General features: G+C 38.4%; 1 protein-coding gene across 1 annotated transcript in view; it reads right to left on the bottom strand.

Annotated features, from left to right (window-relative positions):
- The window catches only part of LOC107554648 (neuroligin-3-like), a 196,718-nt gene that overhangs the window by 143,436 nt on the left and 38,166 nt on the right, over positions 1-15,116 (bottom strand). The window contains exon 2 of the mRNA XM_016237232.1: positions 5,353-5,502. Coding sequence (XP_016092718.1) covers positions 5,353-5,502 — 150 coding nt within the window. The remainder of the gene's footprint in view (positions 1-5,352; positions 5,503-15,116) is intronic.

Below are 15,116 nucleotides of genomic sequence, written 5' to 3'. Positions count from 1 at the left end.
ATATTTAAGCATTTACATGCTTAGTTTTTTCCGACTTATTTGATTATTTCAGGTCCCTTTCTAATCCTATTGAAATTTCATTCAGTTCGATTGAGGTGTTTACATGACAGCTTTTCAATACAATTACCAACAGATTATTTGGGTGCATGTAAAAGCATCTAATCTGAACAGATACAAAAGGTTCTAGTTGTTCATGAACTCGTATTTTGCCTTTGAGCAAGACACCTGAGGTAGCACTAGAAGAACTTCCCCCTATGAATTGTTCTGGATAAAAGCATCTGGTAAATATCTACTTCTATAAACTGTACATATTTGTTTTGTGCACTATGCAAATCGGTTTGACACTGAGGATGGATGCATAGCGAAGTATATGGTCTTTTGTGAAAACAAGTACAAAACAACTTTAGTGACAAGCCAGAGCTCTAAAAATGTTGGTGGCTTGTTTGATTGAAAGAGTTTCTTGTGACACGGTCTGTCTCGCTTGAACTGTTGACAAATCTCTCAATTGTGGAAAACTAGGTCAGGAAGAACCCAAATGTCACAGCATTCAAATGACACTTTGACAGCAGCCATCATACTGAAGATCAGTCCCTCAAACCCAGAGGTCAGGTTTGGATAAAGAGATTGTGGTTTTTACTGAGGCTTCTGTGTAATTCACCCACAAAGGCCAAGAGGCATGAGCGCTGGAACCGGCAGGCCCTGGAGGTAAATCAGAACTGCCTGAGGAAAACCCTGGGAACATTGGCACAGAAAGTTCCAAACAACCTTGATGATTCTGTTGTCTGCGTTCACAAACAAGACATTTGATGCACTTGGGAAAAGTTTTCAGACCGCAGACTGTGCAAGAGATCTTGAAGACCTCATCATTTGCTATTGGACAGCTAACGCATTAACAGGCCAAACATTTGCAGAATTTCATCTTCGATTTATTTCAGCCTTTGGGCGTTTCAGTTTTTAATTTGTCCTATAAATTGATTTCAGAGTATGTTTTTTCCCCCCTCAGATTCATTCTCATTTGATTAGAACAACTGTAATTTCTTTCCATGTTTTTTTTATAATTTAATCGGGTGCCTGTCTCTCTGAGCACATGACCTTTATTTCACTGAAAAATGGCTTCTGAATTTCTCCCCTCATCACTCTTGCTTTTCAGCACACATGAATAAAATATTTTCCGCAATTTTAATCTTATTGCTTTGCTTGAAAAATTTGTCTGAATGCACAAAACTTTCTGTTAGAGAGAGAGATGTATATTTGGGCTCAGTAAGATTTGTTTTTGAAAGATATTAATACTTTTATTCAGCAGGAGTGCATTAAATTGATCAAAAGTGACAGTGAAGACTTTTGCTTAGTTACAACAAATGTATTTTTCAAATAAAAGCTGCTCTTTTGAACTTTCTTTTCATCAAAGAATCCTGAAAAAAAGTGTATCACGGTTTCCGCAAAACATTAATTATTTTATTTATTTATTTGCTTGCATTCATTCATTCATTTATTTATTTGCATAGCACCAAAAATATTGACTAGAAATAACATGTTTTATTTATTTTAATAAACAATGAAATGCTCTGCCTACTAATCTGAATATTTGGGTGGAGTTTATATTGCCCTCATACTTTGTACCTGGGGTGGGGAAAGAAAGGTTAAGAGTTCAGCAATAAGCATTTAAAATAAAATGATTTTTAAAAATCCTGACACATTCAGGCACAAATTGCACCGCTTCCTGAGAAAGAACCAGCCACTTTTGCTGCTGTAGCATTTCCCTCTTTACATGAAATGCATCTCAAGCTTTTGACCTAGATGAAACATATATTTGCCAGGGGATTTTTGGAACAGCCTTTGAGGGAGTCATATGAAATATAATTTCACATCACAGCTGAACATGCAACATTTTACTCTGAATGCTAAGAAGTTTTCACAAAATCGAATCAGAAACCATTTGCAGTAATACACAGGTGTCAGTGACATGATAAATCTATGCACCAATTCCTAATATCATCTCACAAACAAAGAGCAGAAAATTGAATGGTTAATTTCTGAATTTGAGTTGCATTACAGTTGTGCCAGCCAGTCACAGAAGATCCATGCATGAAAATCATTTTTCTTGTGCCACATACACAACCTTCTTAATTAGACTCCCATAACAGGAAACAAATGCATACGTTTTGCTGCAGATGGAGTCGTTTTGTCTTACATGCCCAACCATACTGATGATGTTCATAGAAATGTCAATTGTCTAATGTGAATTTGAGTCAGAAAGAAACACGAACGTAATGGAACGCAATCAAACATTTATGTTGCCTTGAGCAATGAGCTCTTTGAAAAAACAAAACAAAACCTAAAACAGCCATGTACTGCTTTAAAATCATATATATAGACTGCGAAAGTAAATAAATTTAAATAATATTAGCATTATATTGTATTTGGTTTCTCAACCAAACAGAAATCCAAGTGATGGTGATTTATTCCATATTTCAAATCTTTTCTAAATCGCATTTGGCACCTGCTCCGCCAGCTTACCACGATAAAGGACAAAGGTCCATGGATTTTTAAAAGAGAGGTGGCTATTGTTAATATTTAATGTATCTGGAAACACTAATTAAGTCTTCCCCACAGGAAATGGAATTTGACATGCTCTGGAGAGCCAGTGAGTAATTATATTTGTAAAGAGCAGTGATACAAGATACTCCCCCTGACTAGAAGTCATTACACGCCATTAAAGGGTCCCAGCAAACCTGACCTAATCCACACGTGCATGTGCACCAATCGATGCCCAACAAAACAGGATTTCTAATCGTCTTTGGCCAAACTCTGTCCCTGATCAAATCTGAGTGCCACAATATTCACATATCCCATAAGTCACAAACAGCCAGATGCCCCGTCCGCAGGACGCCAACAGCAGGTAAGACTCGCCGGTGATCTGGCATTGGTAATTAAATATTAAACCAGTAATGAGTTCTCAGCCATCTACATGGTGTGGAGTTCACATGTGAAAGTCTCCAAATAGGGCCCCTGGAGAGACAGAGTCCACACATAGAAGCAATAATTATCACATCCACAGGACAGGTGGAAACGCTGCAGTGAGATGATAAAACTCCAGTGAGACTTATTAAACAGGCTTCGGTAATAAAGACTGTACAGTGCGGAGATCTCTGTTTTTGTGTTGCAAATTTCCAGGCTGTATTCGTTCACATCTAGAGTGCTGTTTTCATTTTAGAGTGTAATTTTACATGCTTCTCAAATAAGGCACATCCATGCATAAATGCATGAATTTTACATCAAACCCGTGTAACCTACATGCAGCCGTGTTCATGGAGCATACATAAGTCAGAATAGCCACAAGGTAAATGAGGAATCTTTTACATACTGTATAATTCACTCGTACCTTTAAGCTGCATAATTAAAAGGACGCTCTCTCTCTCTCTCTTTTTTTTGTTAATATCCTATTATTTATTTATTTTCCTTCCTGGAATTGTTCAGTCTGCTCTGAATTTCAATTATATCTGCAGCAGCTATCACTATGCAAATGAAGGGTGTCCTGAGTTTTAATAAAGTGAAAATGCAAAGTTCACAGTGCTGCCATCATTCCTGTAGAGACTGTATCATTAGCAAAACACATTTTGTAAAATATATGCCAAATGTGACCTGTTTGGAAAAAAATAAATAAATAAATAAAATCAGGAAGTAACTGCTGCAAGTAATTGTTATATTTCACACTAGGGTGGGTGGTATTAAATGTAATGGCATAAGTAATTTTATATCACTCTGATGGCATATAATGACCGTCACTAACCACTAACCAATCCTGTTAACTTGTGACTGGGGCTTTTCATATCATTAGGATGGCGAACAAGAAGATGGTTTGTGTAAGATTAGCAACACATCATAGCTGTTTGATAAGGTAGTCAAGCCAAAGGCTAATGATATCAATTACCATTACGTATCAAACATTGTAGAGAGCGATACATAAAATGCAATGCCAATCTGATACATGGACTTGTAGATGGCCATGCATAATTCACTGTTCCTCTTCTTCTCGAGGAACAGTTTCTTGTTCAAACATTTAATCCAATTAATCCAGTAGTGCCATCTGCCATTTTGAAGCATTTACTACTTTAGTTAACCGAGTGGAAGTGGAGCAGGTAGTCTGAGCTGGTGTTATGGAATTGAGGCGGGGACAAATTTGCATATTCATAGTTCTGCGTATACTAAATGAGGTAGGGTGTAGAGTTATATTCAAGCTATTTTGAGGCATCAATAAATTATTTCCACAGGAAAATGTTTCAATTTTTATTTTGATTATGTCAGCAGAAAACTCATATTTTATTCTCATGTACCATTTCTCCTTCATCTGCAGGAGATGACACTGTAGAAGGAGATGTTTTTTTTTATATATATATAATATCTTGGGTCAAGAAAGAGTCAGAATGTACAACACGTATTTCCACCTCCCCTACAGCATAACACTGGCATGTGCTTAATTCTCAACTCATCATAACAGACAGTTTTGAGCCACAATGAAATCTTTTGTAAAATGCTTGATGTGTATAAGTCAGCTGCTAGACTTTGCTTTGGATGGTGCCTAAAAGTGACCCTTTTCAAGTATTTTCCCTTTCATTTTCACTTGTTTAGGACATATTCCACTCTACAGATGTTCAGATATATCTACAGCAGGAAACAGTATAGCAGAATCTCTACCTGTGGGCTTGCCACCAAAGGTTTGTAGGTTTGAACCCAGCAAGGAGTCACACATAAGCTCTTGATCAAGACATATCACTTCAAGTTACTCCAGAATGATTGCCGCTTTAATATGTGCATACAGAATAAAGCATCTGCTAAATAAGCACTTAATTAAAGCTCCTAAAGTGTTACCAACACTTTTCTTTTTGGTTTATGTGATATATTTGGTTTCAGTATTCATTTATTGGCTTTATAAACTCACTCAAAAATGTAATTTATTGTGCTTATGTTTCAAATTAATGCATAACTGGATGACTGAACATTTTTCTGGACAGCTTTTAACAAGTAATAACACTGTGCAAGCCATAAAATTAAAAAAAATCACTGAACTCTGGCAAGAGTTTATACCGCTTTGAGCAGTGCTCTTTAATTCAGTTTCTCTTCAAATGTTTCTGCATTCTTCCCTCAGTGGTTTACATTTATTGATTCAGCAAAAAGCATTCAACTTATCATTCAAGTAAATGCAAATAGTCTTAATAATGAACACAGAACCACAGGCACCCAGACATTAGCAAACATATTCTTGCAGTAGTCATTCTCTGATGAGTTATTAAATGCAATTTTTCCATTATGGCTGCTCCTGGAAAAGGTTATATAACCAAGAAAAGTGCTTACCTAGGACGCCGACTCGAAAGTTGAGTGTGATAACGATGACGTTCCCGTAACTGGCCAGCACGCTTCCATCAATCATGTTTCCGGTGCCCTCCATGTACGAACCTCCATGAATGTACACCATCACAGGCTTGGCTCCGGTATCTCGTATGTCTGCAAGAGTGGCCACCATTAAACTCTCACTCCCCCACTGCCCAATCAGAGCAAGATTCAACACAGCAATGCGTCTCACAGTCCTCCCAGATACCAGCCACCAGCTCAATTACAGTTTGAGATGCATCTCATATCAGCCGAGTCATTTGTCTCTCGTAATGAACAGTATGCGCAAAACAGATATGAACAGATGAACCCAACTGGCTATCGCAGGCGGCTCTAACATGCTTTAGTGGCCTAAATGATGAGATCATCTCAAATTTAATGGCCTTGTTAGACTTCACTGCTCCGGCACACAGCCACAGAAGGGTTTAAAACGAGCAGCAATTGGCGGGCCAAAAATTATTATCTAATAGCGGAGCATGCTGAAGCCAAAAATTAAAATGACCTTCATATTGTTCTGACCCCTATTGTTTTGCTGAAATCGTCATAGGCAAAAGTGAATGGTGCTTTATATTGCCAAGCTCTAAAAAGGACAAAAACAACCATAAAAGCAATTAATTCAAATATTCCACTTTCTGAAGTCAAACCCAAATGTATGCCATTATTCCCTAAAAATACTTTAGTTAAAAAATTGAGCAGAAGGTCACAGCAGGTTTGACATTATTGTTGCCAAATGCATTTGGTTCTCATACAGTGTAACATCATATTGTGTAAAATTCAGAAACCCTTGTTATCAGCGGCACCGACGGCAGTTAAGTAAATTGCAGCCAGCAACATATTTGTTTGCGCACACACTCATGCATTTAACAAACAAGAGGCTGGATGTGATTCAGTGCCCCAATATACTCAGTGAAGTTCTTTTTTTAGAAGTAAAAAGAAGTTGGAAATACTTTTGCAGTAATACACTGTTGACGGATATCTTGATGCCTCCCATGCTGATGAGAGCGACATTTAGATGAATTTGTAAATATGTGTTGCACAGCAAAAATGACAAAGCAGGTGAGAAAGCAGCAGTTAGGAAAGCATCTAATCATAGCGATGTCGCCGATGTGGATATGTTTGCGCCAGCTCTGCACTTTTCCAGTCTGGCATCATGTCGACAGATGAGGTAATAAAAGTTACACTGTGCATGACACATTGCCCCTACAGTACAGAATAGCTCTTTTGACATTAACCTGAACACTGTATAAGCATTTGTTTTGGAAGAGAGGTTCTCGGGAGTGTGCGTAAACGTCACGTCCATTTGATTTTCCCAGGAAAAAATGTCCCTTCACATAAGAATTAGTCTACAGGCTTTCATAGACAACCTAGGAAGTTGGGGAAGGTCTCGTTTTTTTAAGTTTCATTACAAGCTATTCACACATTGGCAATAAAAAAAGTGATTAACACATGATAATTCTTACATATAGCCCCTTTAAAAAAATCTTTAAAAAAAAAAAATCTTAATTACTTAAACGTCAGTCTGTTCCTCAAACAAAGCTATTATTAGAATATTCTTCATACCTTGTATGGACTCATTTTTGGAGCTTGACAGCACACCACCATTCACTTTCATAATAAGGGAAACAGAAGCTTGAATATTCTATCCAAGATCTCCTTTTGTGCTTCCCAGAAGAAAGACTGTAATACAGGTTTAGAAGAACATGCTTCCTTATTTCTCTTAATGTTTGTATATAGACATTAATCAATCAACCATTATCAGTTTGTTATTTTCTGCTAATGACATAATATTAAACAGAAAAAGAGCACAAGCTGGGAAAATTGTCTCTCTACTGAGATGAAAGAGACAGAAGCCTTGAGAAGCGAGCACTGCTGGGCTAAGACTCAGAATGCTGTATTGTATTGAGAGTTGCCATGGATACGGCAGATCAAAATTCAGAATTTTTGAGAATGGCAGTATTAAACAACTCCAGTGCATTTGCCCCCGTTTGCATTCAAGCCCTCCTATTAAAGATGCGCCTATTTGCATGTATGCGGTCACAGCAAAGCTGGCTTTTTCTTGCAAAAAAAGAATGTTATTTGCAATCACTTTGCCACTGTCTGCGCTTAATGTCTATTTTTGCAAGAACACATTCGCACGTTACACTCCTGATCTGATGGAACAAGCGAGAACTGATTTGTATAGAATTTTTCCATTTCAGATCCGGCAGCTGAAAAATTTACGGTTACGTTTAAAGATTTATCTGGTATCTGAGAGTAGTATGATAAGGCACTGCTTTGAAATGACAATTCTCTGTTGACACTTATCGTACGGAAGAAAGACAATGTATGGAGTGGGAAAAAGAAAGTGAGAGAGAGAAAAATGCACACAACTTCCTGCACAAGAGATGCACAGGATGAGATATCGAATGAAAAAGATCAATTAGAAAAAACAATACAAAGATTAGTCATGTCAGTGTTATCAGTAACCTCTTTTGTTGATTCACATCATGTCGGAATGATGTGACATAAAAAAACAACCACAATATTCTGCTAACTGATCTCTTCTCTACCAAATATTCATATTTAATGTCAAAATTGTAATCCCATTAAAGACATCTTGAACACATAAGATTCAGAATTCATATCCTGAGGAAAAAGAAGAGAAATATTGATTAAAAGACATCGTAAAGACAATTGCATTTCACAAACACATCATTTGAATAAAAAGGACATAAATGACCTTGTACAGAAGGGGTGAAACTATAGAACATTAACTGAAATGTCAGCTTTATGAATGTACAGTACAAATATGTTCTTTGACATGAAAACATGACTCATTCGCTATGACACACAGACACAAACTCACAAACAAATGCATATGTTTCATCTTCAAAAGCAGAGGGCGGCATGCATCTATTCTTTTATATAACCTCCATCAATCATCTCCAAGTGAACTAAAGACGGTGAAGACCCCTGCTTCCATAAATGAAACAACACTTAACACCTCTGAATGCACGATGGGTAGAACGACCTTCTTCACCATGTCTTCTGCATCTCCATCAGAGTTGTGGTTAGGGTGTTAAAATATGGTGGATGTCAGACCTGGGCGGCAGCGCTCAGTGTGTCTGCAAAGCTCAGGAGGAGGATGCGTCAAGCTATCTGTGAACCTCTCAAAATTCTCAATGGGCCACCTCTCAACGGCCTGTCACTCTAGAGGAACTGGACAGCGTGAGCACTGATAAGTGGCCCAGACTAGCACTGACGCTGTAAAACATGGAATCTGTCAAACATTCTTATTGTGAGCATTGTATGAGCTCCAAAGCCGAGGTTTTGACTTTAGACCCCACTGCTGAGCTCATCACAGATAACGTAAATGTTAAAGATCGACAGTTTCAGGTCAGACTGAATATTTCTGAAGCCAGCATGGCTCGGACCCTGCAGGATAATGCATATCATACACATGGAGCCTTTATACACCGTCTACCTCAATCTGTCTACAACTCTCTCTCTCTCTCTATATATATATATATATATATATATAAATTTTTAGAGAACATGAGTGGTGCTTGCTTTTGCAAATCTCACTACCCCAAATGCTGTTAAAACATTGCTATGCATTGTTGATGTGGCTTCTAGGGTGTTAGGAGTTTTGCAAGTTTGTTGTGGCCAAAATCATGTACTGTTAGAGTTGTTTGATGAAGAACTCTGTGACCATTAAAAAATGATGCTCTATTAAGTACACATTAATAGGATTCTATAGCTTCATTGAATAGTGGAGTGTCCATTGGATGGACATTTCCAAAAGTAGAATGGCATATGGGTATTTCTTGGGTACTGTTTTATGGACATGCTACTCATTTCACACACTGCTTTTTGCAAACAGTTTAGTAAGAGAGTAGGCATATTGGGGTGCAGGGTATGATGATACTGCAGTGCTTTAAATACAAGTTAATTCAAAATAACACATATTGGCCTAAGCGAAATGCAAAAGGTTTGCATTTGGCAATTTGTAGACTTTGATTTCAATGGCTCAACCTCAATCCAGATGGGATGAGTGACCTTTGAAGAAGGTGAGTTCTTGAGACTGGGCTGCAGTGTTTGTGCATTAAATATAATGGTACTAACACAGAGACAGGTGGTTTGATGTGCTCTTTGAAGCCCAGCTTCTAGCAGTGAATGAGGAGGAGGAAGAGACCAAGAGAGAGACAGAAAAGGGGGGAGGGTGAGTTTCAGACAGTTCTGAAACTCACTGCACCAGCATGCAGACTCCATGTCAGACACCTCACACTCTACGAACCAAAAGCACTACCACACACACCTGCAAAGAGCTTATAATTATGCAAAATGACCATACTCTCAAGAATTTGCGACAATGTCCTGAGACTGATGCCAAGGAATATAGACTTTTACAAATGTGAGTGCCGTTTGCCCATGCAAAATCTACCACCACACTGCTAGGGTGTCTGGGTGGTTGCTTAACCCCTCAGCATTCCTGTAAGATTTGCCTAAATCGCCAGTGTACCATGGGCAGTATAGTGGAACGCTAACAGATAAATAGCCCAGGTGAAAGAGTTTACCCTCAACTCTTAGTGATGTTCTGGTTTCCTTAGCAGATAGAGTTCAGGACCCTCCTTCAGTTTGAAGGTCTGTTCTCACCAGCACAAATGTTCGGCACAAAAATTTTGTCCGATTTTCACCAGCTTTATTTGCAGTGTGATGGAAAAGAGATTAGACAATAGAGCATATTTATGTCAGTCTGAACAGAGGCATTAACAGCCATTCAATCAAATTAAAATATTTATGCACCTAATTTTCGCACCCAACATTATTTTGCTACCCAGGCTCATTGGAAATACATGCCTTTGCCTACAATTTAGCAAAACTACTCCTTGCACAATATTATGTTATGACTTCAAAACAATTTTAACATGCTATGAGATTTGAAAACCAATACTTTTCAGTTGCATCAGCAAATGTGTTTTTATATCACTTTTGCATTTGTTAATACTATCAGATAGGTTTAGGGTTTGGTGTATGAGGTATGTTATTTTCCAACACAATAGAGCATAACATTTTTAGCGAACCTGCCCAGACATCTGAATTCTAAACCACCAAAATATGTACCTGAAGCAACATAATAAAAATTCAACAATATGTGCTTGCAATAAAAACAATTTGCAATTAAAATATTAAATGCGAGTTTACCACTACTCACTGGACATTTCACTTTAAAACTGTTATGAAACACGCAGTAAGGTACGTAATATTGGTGTTGCAGAAAGATCGCCACAACCATGTATTTCCAATGAGCCTGGGTTGCTCGTTTTGGTCTGAACAGACCTTAAGTATGTTTTTAGTTTTCAAACCAATGTACTGTCTTCCAGGTTACCATCGTAAGTTCAATTACTTAGAAAACAAATAGCACACACAAATAGCATAACTTTCCTAAACAAGTTGTGTAATTTGTGTTTGTAACACAAAAGTGTGGGACAGGTAACACACCAAAGTTTAATATTAAGGTTATAGTAGTTTGTTCAAATCACTAGCCAACAACGCAATCTATGCATTTAAGCCATAAATGTTTCCAGTCTGTTCCTTCAACTATTGGCACAAAATTGTACAAACAGGCATACATCCAATTTGGCCAATTGCTTATTTAATCCATCCTGTGTGACGGTAGGCACTGAGCTCCATTTTAGACTGGACACTGAGTGAAATCCATCCTAACACCCAAGCAGGTGGAGCTGGCCTGGCCACTGGCACCATGGGAAGAGGGCTAGTGTCTGGAGGAGGGAAGGGCTCTTTTGTCCAATTAAGGCACATGAATAAGCGAGCCAAGCAATAGCTATGTGCATCTATTTGTCAGCATTGGGAAAGAGAGCAGACACATGAGACAAGGTATGTCTTCCTGTGAGCCAAACGTAATATATCACTACTGCCATGCTCTACATAAAGAATTAGTTCCCTGCAAATAAATATACACCTACTTAAAGGAGACATATTATGCCCCTTTTTACAATATGTAATATAAGTCTATGGTGTCCTCAGAATGTGTCTGTGAGATTTCAGCTCAAAATACCCCACAGATCATTTATTATATCATTTTGAAAATGCCTATTTTGAGTGGAAGCAGAAACACGCTGTTTTTCGGGCCTGTGTCTTTAAATGCAAATGAGCTGCTGCTCCCTGCCCCTTTTTCCAGAATAGAGCTGTGCCATTACAGCTCGTACCTGCTAAAAACATCTGTTTTGGTTCTGATTGTCATTTATCGCGCCGAAATCATGCGTTTTAAAAAACACACGAGTTACAAAAAACAGTCGGTTATGTCTGTGAAGGTAAACAGTTGGGAAATAAGTCATCAGATTTTCATGATATGTCACCTTTAATGTACCAGTACCATAACAGTTATACCTCAGTGCAAACTGTACCGGTAGGTGTTATAGCTTTGTTTAGTAGCACCTGAGGTTGACTTAATTGCCAATGATGCTCTACAGAATGATAGGCACTGCAATCTGTTTGTGCCAAACCTGATGACTGAAATAAGGACCACCAGCTGAGAAATGATGCCAACAGCTTGCTAGTTACATTATGTCATATGAGCCCAAACTATTTCAGAGGTAAAGACAGATGTCTGGGCTGAATCACAAGTCACACTGTATTCGTCCTATAAAGTAAACCAGATTAGGACTGGTGCATCCCAAATTAAAGCACATTAAATTACACATAGATGTCATAATACTGACATATTAACTTGCTTGCATGCATTCCTATCTAGAAGTAGATAAATTGGGATTTAGACAGAGTGAGCAGAAAGAGATGGAACGACTGGTATGTATTCACACAGTTTGTGCCTAAAGGCTCCTGGTTGATCTGGTGAAGGGTTAGGTGTGTGGTGATGTCGTCTAGAATTGTTTGCCAAGTAAGAATGGCCTAGATTCACAATGATATGTAGTCAGAGAACAGTAGAGGTTGTAAGGTGAACAATGTGCCATGCTCACTATTGCTATCTTTTGCAAATATGTAGTGGCAGCTCAATTCTAGTTTCTTTGTCCGAGTATTGTTGCTTTGACTTGCACGCCTTGTTAGACAAACGGGGCATACTGATATATATTTGGCTCAAGTGGAATATAATTCTGGCACTGCTTGAATGTCAAAACTAATTTGTCGCACTCTTACATTTGATAACTTCAGTGGAGATACCCAAAATGCTTTAACAAGGAAGTGAGGCTCAACTGTTTACCAACCACAACCTCCCAATCTAGGCCAACTCATTTGCCACCTTTGCCTGCTTTGTATTCTTGTTTTCTTTTAATGTTCTGGCATGCTTCACAAGCCATGCTTCCTATTGTCACTGTTGACGCCATACCCCTGGGCCATTCAGAGTCAAGGAAAAACAGGCAGGCCATTGATGCAGGGTAATTGGCACCTCATGCAAAAACATGCCTTGGGCTAGAACACGGATATCTCGGTGGACTACATCTCAATCCAGAGCTGAATCCACGTCCCACTGGGACTGCTATGTCCATAAATCCAACCTCCAGACCAGGCGTAAAAGCTTCTGGAAGGACATGCTGCTTGACTGCTGGAGCCTACTGGATTTTTCATGGCACAAGTCAGAAATTGGATTGTCTGAACCAGCCAATTGCAAAGGTAATGCAACCACTTTGGATTGGAAGTCCAAATCCTCCCAAGGGAAGCTTCCCTACATGTGGAGGGCTAAGACGTGTGCATTACAAGGCCTCTGCCTCAGTTGGTATTGAAGAAAGCATATCGATTAACACTGCTGTTAATACCCCTGACTGAGTCGCTTCAAACTTGAGTTGCTTCGATTCCCATTTCAGCCTTAGACACCGCTGTAAAGTACAATAGTAGAATGGCAAATGCAAAGTGCCAGCTTTAATGCAGCACCTGAACACAATAAATGTTGCCAGCCAAACAAGAACCGAGATCAGCACTTGGTTTAAACCAACAAAGCCACAGTAGGGGTGTACAACTTGACCATAACCCCAGCACTGAACATGTCCCTCACCTATAAAATCTATTGTCAGTTTAGGAGCATAAAGGAACAACAATAACAGGATTTGAGGTTCTGGGGTTTGAGCTTTTCGCAGTAACTGGGGAAGAATACTTTTCCTATTCTAATCTCGCCAGATATCCACCCTGAGCCCAGAATATCCCAAGATAAATGCTGAAAGTAAACAATGCTCTTGCTGATTGGCAACTTCTCTTGCACGCATGCTTTTTCCTCCTCCGTTGCTAATCCTCTTACCACAACTTGTCAGCCTCTCTCTCCTAATCTAAATCCATTCGCCTGTTTTAAAAACTGTGCTGTGATATCCCATGCTTGCCTCTTATGTGTCTCCATGTTGCTGAACACAGACAGCACTAGTCCTGCATGCTAGTAAAATATATACGGGAGCCAAACCATAACAAATAGATTTTAATTACCACATCATGAAAACGTCATTTGCTCTGTATTATGGCCTAGGATCCAATTCTATACAACTATTACATGACTAAATGAGACTCAATGGAATAAGGCATCATGCATCAGCAATACAGCCTGTGTTACGTTGCATGCAGGTCAAGCACTGTAACACAATGCACAGGGTTCAAATAATTTCATTTTTGACACCATCTGCCATGGACCTACGATATGAAAGAGAGACTGATCCTGTGCATCTAACTATAAAGAATTTTTTATGACACAAAGTCATAGGCATATCATGACATTCAGAGAATGTATGTAATTTACTGAGATATTCTATGTAAATTAATAAATGGTCAAACCAATCTATGTGCAATGCTTCTCATATAGAGGTAGCTTTGTGTGATGTTGCATAGTTGAGCTTAAGTTGAAGACGTGAGTGAGTCATGTGAAAATGCCTTTATGACACTTTAAATAACAATAATATGATTATGATGATGTAGAAACAAAAAGACAGTATATTTTTAATGTTTGTTTAATGGAATCCACCAATACTACTTATGTCTCTAAGAAATTGCTTTCCTCCTCCCCTACTCCACCCAACTTCTCTTTACCTTTTCTGACTCAGGTCTTAAAGTCTCTACTAATGAACTGACGAGTTAAATCGGGTGTGTTAGATGAGGGAGACAGTGCTGGTGCTCCAGGACAGTTTTGAAAACCACTGCATTTAAGAGACACGTTCTTAAATCTGACTCATATATAACAAATACTTTTATGCATGCACAGTTTTAAGGCGGCTTTATTTGCATTGTTGGTAACTTCATGACTTAACTGACAACATAACTATGACAATTTTAAATATAAAGTCCAAATATTTTTCAACCAACTAGTTAGAATACATTTGCTGGAAAAACAAAGGATGTGATGTTCAGGACAGTGTAACTACAGTAATGAAGCCCCCTGAGGGTGTTTTAACCCACAGACTAGGTTTGAAAAAAAATGTCATTCTGAAAATGTTATTATATTTTCTTAAATAACACATAATCCATATCTACAGGTCTTATTATTCTCATATCCAGGGGCGTCAGACAGTGGGTTATAGTGGAACTGAGTAACAGGAACCCATGTCGACGGGGGACCCGATCGCAAACTGTGATCCCCAACTCCACTGAGCATATATATATATATATATATATATATATACACTGAACAAAATTATAAACGCAACACTTCTGTTTTTTCCCCCCTTTTTCATAAGCTGGCCTTTGCTCATGATAAATGGGGGCAAAAACAAAAGTGTTGCGTTTATAATTTTGTTCAG

The sequence above is a fragment of the Sinocyclocheilus grahami genome, unplaced genomic scaffold (assembly GCF_001515645.1).
Source record: "Sinocyclocheilus grahami isolate Dianchi unplaced genomic scaffold, SAMN03320097.WGS_v1.1 scaffold509.1, whole genome shotgun sequence".
Lineage (NCBI taxonomy): Eukaryota > Metazoa > Chordata > Actinopteri > Cypriniformes > Cyprinidae > Sinocyclocheilus > Sinocyclocheilus grahami.
The sequence above is the reverse complement of the archived record's forward strand: the minus strand, read 5'-3'. Positions and strand labels throughout refer to the sequence as shown.